Raw genomic sequence first — 7,800 nt, 5'->3', positions numbered from 1 at the left:
TTTCCTGAAGTGTTCCTGAATTTAAGGATATTTTCACTGCTAAAGAATGATGCCAGCTTTCAAACTGTCAATTTCAAAATCTGTCATGAACACGTCTAGTAATGATGAGCAGGAAGATGTATTGCGCATTGGTAAATGAATTAAATTGGAGAGTCCGTTCACTTTCAACAAAAGATCTACATTTTCAGCATAAATATCTGAGACTAATAGTTAATTCAGCACCAAATACTAGATTTAGTGAACTTAGGTAGTAACTCTGGCTGCCATGAATTCTCAAACAAAACACACACGCCACTATCGCGACCAGAAACGTGGTTTAAAAAAAAGAGTGGTAGCTGTCCAACCGACGATAGTCTATTTCACTGATGTACCAGGTTTCAGAGATCATAATGGCATTAAAGGACTTACTACAGCATTGAAGTAAAGCTGATAATTGTGTTTCCTTGATTCTAATTGACTGAGCATTAAAATGAAGATATTTTAAGCACTTTGAAAAAGCTGAGCCGATATGACTTTTAAATTCACCTGTATGGAGTAGCAAAAAAAGGTTCAGTGCTAGTCATCCGACGAAAAGATAGCTTTGAGTGAACTCATTAAGGTCAGACGCTTTGGTTATGTGAATTGGTGACATACAGCTAAACTTCCTTAACATTCAGTCTGTTTTATGCGATTTTTGATGCCAAACTAAAACTATAAATCCTTGTTTCTTCGATATTGCAGTGCTAAATTATTACAATACGAAGCATGACCTTTGCATTTTCACCATAAACTCTCGAAACATTCTGGTCCGCGGTTGGTCCCTTTAAAGTAGTGGTAATGTTTTAAAGAGCATTCATTTACATTCCTGGTTATTGTTGTATGGATATATAACCTATGAAGCCTAGACAGAGCTAGCCAAACCAAGAACGGGTAAAGGCAACGGATGAAGAATAACCTACTGGCCATAGGTGCAGCACAGAACCTGGCACCTCCTACTATCCACAGCACCAGGACTGCCAGATCAAAGATCCCTGCTATGCAGTAAGTTGAGATGCACAGCGCGGGAGGTGGATTTGCCAGGTGGGTGTGAAATCAACAACAACTGCCAATGCTTTTCACACCCTTGCACTACATTTTGACACTGCATCTCAAATTTCCCTTTTAATCCCGAAAGACAGGCGTCCTTTGTGGTGGTAAAACCCATGTCTCCCCCATTTTTCCCCTCCCATGTATTGCATGCCTTCACTAATTACAGTAATGACAACCGTACCTGTGGACAATGCCCCTCCGGTGAAGATAGTCGAGAGCAAGGGCTGCCTCCGCAGCATAGAATCGGGCCATGGGCTCGTCGAAGAACCCATACATGTGCAGCAGTGACTTCACATCACCCCCAATCATGTACTCCATCACCTGCATCCAAAAACATAAGGTTTGACACATAGATGGGCATTTCCATTACGGACACCTGGCAGCCGAATGTCAGCTGCAGAGATGCACTTCACCAGACAAGAGAACGCGCGCGCGGGCAGCATAGGTGTGAAGAAGACAGCCTGTGTCTCTTTCTCACCAGTATCCCATCCTGTGCCTTCACACTAACCACACTCTTTGCCTGTGGCCACTGCCATAGTGAGACATGCTCATTGATAAGAAATTACTGCAATGTGAATCCATCTCTGTCAGCATCCTCCTCACAAGGCATGTAGCAAAAATTGTGAGAACATGCCGATACGCTCACTGAAGGCACACTTTTTTGCAGTCGGCCCCAATCAGAATCTTGAGAACAAGGCATATCCTTGGCAAAACCTGAAATACGTGACATGGAGATGGTCATTCTTCAACGCAAGGCAGCAGAGCACAACAGTAGGATAGCGCTCATGATAAGTCGCAAGAAAATATCATCACCGTTTACTACACCCTTTTAAAGACCCTGGGTGCGGCACTACATATGGGGTGGGGGAAGTAGCAAAAATAACACAAAAATAGAAGACCAAAAGGGAAGCAGCAATCAATCAAAAGCACTCAGTTAAAAAGTTAAGTTCAAATGGAGAAGGCACTGCCATGAAAAAGAAGGAGTGGCAACATATCATAATGCGAGATGACATATCAGGTGTTTAATCTAGGGGTTCACATTCAATCACATGTTCAGGAAGCTGATTCTACTCTTGTATCACGGCTAGTAAAAAAGATTTGTTAAAGGAGTTACTTGAACCATGTAAATGATGGATGCTCATGAAGGAGAACAAACGAGATGACATGTGCAAAGGTGGCACTAGAAGTAACTAACAGACTAGGAAATTTGTAGCATAGTTTATGAAATAGACATAAGAGAAATTTTGCATCTCAGGGCTGGTGAACCAATACCGAGAGATGATTTAATGCTGCTGATCCTGTGGCAAAAGTCATAATTTGAAGATATGAAACGGGCCGCACAATTTGGGATGGATTCAATTTCTTTAATTAAGTAAGCCTGATGAGGGGACCAAATTATGTGGGGAGTCACCCTATTCTGTCTCCTTCGGATTGCTTCACCGCGATTCGTCATCCTTAAATTTACCTTACTAGCAAGCAAGGATGCCTGCATCACAGCGACACTAGCACCAGAGTTGTGGGTGCAGGAGACCGCTCTCTCTCAAGGTTGGGGGGGGAGAACATATTTATCCTCTTCAAGCCCACATCTGGCACCCAACGTACGGCCCATTTTTTGAAGCAGTGGACGACTGTCTGTTTGGGTCGAGGAACACTTTTTGTCGTGATTTGATAAGCGCTAGGCCTAGCGTAAATTTTAATCACTAGGACCTACGGCATGCTTTTTTGAGTGCAAGGTCGTTTCCACTGAGGCATGTTTGACTGTTCAACTTGCCCAGCACATTTTCTTCAAGCTTTTCCCTGACGCTACACTTCAGTACAAGGAGCACATGGTCCAATTGAGGAAGCGCGAGGCTTAGCAGCCGCGGAGTTGCCAAGCCCGAAGCGAGTGAGTATGGAAGCCACATGGGTGGCCCGAATTTTCCTGCACATACTTTTCTCTGCGGTCTCTGTTTCGACTCGGAGAGCTGTGGCTCTGGGAGCCAGGTGACCTGGGGACACAAGTGCCGCTACAAGCCTGCTGGTATAGACAAGCGTCATGTTTGTAAACAAAGGTGGCGCTGCGATCGGCAGCAACGTGGGGTGTAGGCAAAAACACAGCATGCGCACACTGCGCCAAGCGACGCTGCCTTCGAAATTAACTCGCATATGCGAATATTCCAAAGCATGCCTATAGCTTTTCGTTAGAAACATTTTTGTTGATGCTTGGAGAAAAGTTCTGCACTTTTTCAATCTGTTCATAGGCGGAATTAGCAGGCGGAGCGCTACATCCGGTGCTTATTCGCTCCAGACAAGAAATAGAGTGGCTACAGAGGGCGAAAGTGCGAGGTATGGGGAAAAACTAATCGTCCACAGTTCTCAACTTCTGGGCTGATACAGGTCCGATTGCTAGCGCAAGATAGGACAACGTGATGCACGATGCGAAGTAGCTTTTCCACATTACGAACCTGGTGATGTGCTTCCTGTTTTTGCCGAGCCGCTTAGCTCCGGAGATCTTGGCAATTAGCCGCAGAGGTAACTCAATGGTTATGGCGCTTGGCTGCTGACCTGAAAGACGCGGGTCCGGTTCTGGCCAAGGCAGTCGAATTTCAATGAAGGCGAAATTCTACAGGCGCGCGAACTGTGCGATGTTAGTGCACGCTAAAGAACCCCAGGTGGTCGAAATTTCCAGAGCCCCTCACAGCGGCGTCCCTCATAGCCTAAGTAGCTTCGGGACATCAAACCCCCATAAACCGAACTAAACCTTAGAAATTACTAAACACTTATTTAAGTCTTATAGCTGCTTTAAATAAGGCTAATTGAATAATGGCAGGGAGTGAGCAATTTGGTTTTCCAGTGCTCAAAAAGACAAGGATGACAGAATGTATGCCTCTCTCTCGTATGTCTCTCTTATTCTGTTGTCCTTGTCTTTTCGAGCGCTTTCACTGTCAGAATTAAATATAAGGCAAATGTGATCCAACAGGTGCACAAGCACATGCATAGGCATTTTCCTCAAGCTCTAACCGAAATTTACGCCCACTCTGCTAAGCGATATAAATAAATAAATAAATCATTTTGCTTCTTATTTTAGAATTTACATTCATGTCTGCATATTCCACTTAATCAGAGTGGCTTTTTATGTGGTATTTACTGTGTTCGCCAGCCTCTCATAGACCGACATTTAAAAATTCTAATAATCTGGGAAATAACACTGCGTGACTTTGCTGAGATCCTAGCGTCGCTGTAGCGGTGTTGAAACAACACACTTGTTGAAGGTCGCGAAAATGAAAACAGAAAAAACTATGCTACTACCAGAGTCTGGTGCTGCTTCAAACGTAGCGCATTTAGTGGCACGCTGTGTATGCTGAAGGCGAATGGCAGCAGTTTTTTTTTCTTTTTTTGTGTGTGAAGTGATGTGCGGGACATTGTCCGGGTGATTAGCATCTGAAAATGGCCCCCTGCAGTCAACTTATGACCTCAAGTGCACTGAATATTGCTCCTAAACTTATGCTGAGAGCACGACAGAATGAGAGCGATCGAGTTGCAGGCGTTACTTGATTCTTGCACTGTTCATACCCGACCGAACAGGACAGATGTGGATCAAGAGACGTGATCCAACTGATTAGATTTCAACGCAGAGACACAATGGTAGCCGCGAGGCCGATCTGTTGCCCAACTTGTCTCGATCCACAGCCCTTGCCCGTCACTTTCGCGCCTATCTGACTACAATAAACTTGTGGAAACTTAAGCCGCTTCCTTTCTTCTGCATTGCGCTCAACCAACTGCACCATATTTTATCATCACGCAGTGAATTATGTCCAAAAACATGCAAACGTGGCGCACTCAATTCGGACTGTCCCGCTTTTTGCCTACACAATGAAAGTCACTGCTGATGCCAGCGCCGTGTCTCCTTGACGTCATGGCCTGACGCTTGTCTATAGCAGCTCGGCAGCTGGCGCTCCAACACTGCTTCATTCGGTGGGCGCCGACTGCTCAGAAGCTGCTTCATGCAGTAAACGAGGTAGGTAACACTTTTCGGGACTTTGTTTTGTTGGATGTCATTGTCAGAGTGGTATTAAGGCCTAAGGCTTTTCAAGCTGCCTGAAAAGCTTTTCAAGCTGATAAGATCAGTAAATCAATACAGAGGGATGAAAGTTTAAACATCAGTCGCTGGTGAGGGAAGGTCTATAGTGAATTCAATGAGATGGGTCTCACATGAAAGACCAGGACAGAAGCCATGCTGATTCGTAAAGAAAAGAGTTATCAAGGTTGCTTGACACTTGCGAGTACATGATGTGTTCCATGATCTTGCACGCAATTGCAAGTTAAAAAGTGGGGCAATAATTCGACACATCAGAGCAGTTTCCTGACCTGAACAGTAGGTTTATGGTTTATGGAATTTAACGTCCCAAAGCACCTCAGGCTATGAGGGATACCGTAGTGAAGGGCTCCGGAATTTTCACCCACCTGGGGTTCTTTAACATGCACTCACAACGCACAGTACATGGGCTTCTAGCATTTTACCTCCCATTGAATAGTGAAATGCTAAGAGGCCCATTTACTCTGCTATGTCAGTGCACGTTGCTACCCTGCTTAGTTTCCAGTCATCCAGGAATCAAACCACCAACTAGGGGCTGGGTGAATATGACTGTAAGATAAGGCTAGAAATAATTATAGTCATCATCATCATCACAAGCCTGACTACGCCCACTGCAGAACAAAGGACTCTCCAATATCTCTCCAATTAATCCTATCCTGAGCCAGCTGCCCCCCACCACACACACCCCCTATCCCCCCACTAGGGACAGAGGGCCCACCCCTATCTCCCCAAACTTCTTAATCTCATCTGCCCACCTAACTTTCTGCTGGTCCTGCTACACTTGCCTTCTCTTGGAGCACGTTCCGTTACCCTTAAGGACCATTGGTTATCGTGCCTCCGGATTACACACCCTGACCACGGCCATTTATTCCTCTTGATTTCGACTAGGATGTCATTAACCCACGTTTGTTCCCTCACTTACTCCGACCGCTTCTGATCACTTAACATTACACCTATCATTTTCCGTTCCACAGTTTGCTCATGGCATTCAATTTAAGTTGAATCCTTTTTGTTATCCTCCACGTTTCTGCCCCCAGGTGAGTACCGGTAATATACAGCTGCTGTCTACTTTTCTCCGGAAGGATATTGGTAGACAATAGCTCTACAAGGATATTGTCCGGGCCAGGACTACTTGACAGCTTTAGATTGTCAATGAGTTTCACGATGCCTTCAGCAGCAATATGCAGAGCATCTACAGATGCAGAGCATTCTCGATATTCTCTCTTTGCAGAGCATCTAGAGGAAGTCTAAAGGAGCAAGTCGAATGTGCTTAGGGCAGGTTCACGAGGGACCGGGAAAAATGTTCAAATTATCGAACGACCCCCCAAAAATTCCCAACAACTGCCTGCATCATGATAAATTTATTTGTTGTAAGAGTGAGCAATATTTTCCTGATTTTGAGAAGAGAACAGCATGGCAGTAGTTATTTTTAACATTTCCATCAATGCTTTAGTGAATGCATATTGTCGGGATCATTGAAGCAGAATTGCTCCAAAATCATAAGGGCCTCCCACATCCTTCATGATGCAACGGGGCGGAGCTCCATCGCTACCGCATCATACCCATCATAAGCGGCACCATCACGTGTGAGGAGGCTTCATCGCATGAACCGTGGATGGCAAGTGAAGAGCACACTGTTTCAGCACACTAGAACAACGAAACTATGTGGATGGAAGCAGAGGAAAAGGTGCAGTGGCGCCGAAGTGACAAGAAGAAAAAAAGGAAGGAGAGGTGGAAGAACACATCAGCGATGCGAAAATCAATATATGAAAGGGTGGTCAGCTTGGTTTGGTTGTCTGGCTGATGCTAGCTGGTCTAGCCACCGCCACTATCGGCTGGTGTGAAGCGCAGAAAACCGAAATTAAGCGGTCGGACTGTGCTCAGAGACAGGCCGTCTTTTCGTCATCACGCCTGCTATGGCGCACGCATCAGAGGTGCATGAGCAACTTTTCAACATGGAACTCGGGTTCTGGGTAGGGCTATTTCGATGATCTCTTGCCATGGCAGCCATACCTGGGTGGTCTCCCTTCGGGAGCCCGTTCGAATTAATCGGTGTGGGACCCATAGTGTCTGAAGTGTCCAACGCCTTAGACTCACATGGGGGTCGGAGAGAACCGAGCTAGCAGTTAAAATTACCCGGATTTGCGAAAAACTGGGGGTCAAATTAATGAGCTTTTACTGTTTGCATTCATGGCATCACAACACTGGTCAATCAGCACAAAAGAGAGATAAAGACTAAACAGGAAAATGTAGTGACACTCCCTACACGTAGGAATAATTGATTGATTTATGGGGGTTTAACGTCCCAAAGTGACTCAGGCTATGAGAGACGCCGTAGTGAAGGGCTCCGGAAATTTAGACCACCTGAGGTTCTTTAACGTGCACTGACATCGCACAGTACACGGGCCTCTAGAATTTTGCCTCCATCGAAATTCGACCGCCGCGGCCGGGATCGAACCCGCGTCTTTCGGCCCAGCAGCCGAGCGCCGTAACCACTCAGCCACCGCGGCGGCTATACAGGTAGGAATAAGTACATTCAGAACATTTTTTCGAACTGGTATCGAGGATGCTCCGCAAGTCGTAGTGGTAGAACTTTTTCTTGAACTGTCTCAAAAGGCTTGTGCATTTTTCAGGCAAGTGTTTTTCCCATTTACGAC

At 45.5% G+C, this 7,800-nt stretch overlaps 1 protein-coding gene across 2 annotated transcripts in view; it reads right to left on the bottom strand.

Annotated features, from left to right (window-relative positions):
• The window catches only part of gwl (serine/threonine-protein kinase greatwall), a 130,622-nt gene that overhangs the window by 72,909 nt on the left and 49,913 nt on the right, over positions 1–7,800 (bottom strand). For both annotated transcript variants that reach the window (XM_077657282.1, XM_077657283.1), the window contains one exon: positions 1,250–1,389. In XM_077657282.1, the coding sequence (XP_077513408.1) occupies positions 1,250–1,389 (140 nt within the window). The remainder of the gene's footprint in view (positions 1–1,249; positions 1,390–7,800) is intronic.

The sequence above is a fragment of the Amblyomma americanum genome, chromosome 3 (assembly GCF_052857255.1).
Source record: "Amblyomma americanum isolate KBUSLIRL-KWMA chromosome 3, ASM5285725v1, whole genome shotgun sequence".
In the NCBI taxonomy this organism is placed as follows: Eukaryota; Metazoa; Arthropoda; class Arachnida; order Ixodida; family Ixodidae; genus Amblyomma; species Amblyomma americanum.
The sequence above is the reverse complement of the archived record's forward strand: the minus strand, read 5'-3'. Positions and strand labels throughout refer to the sequence as shown.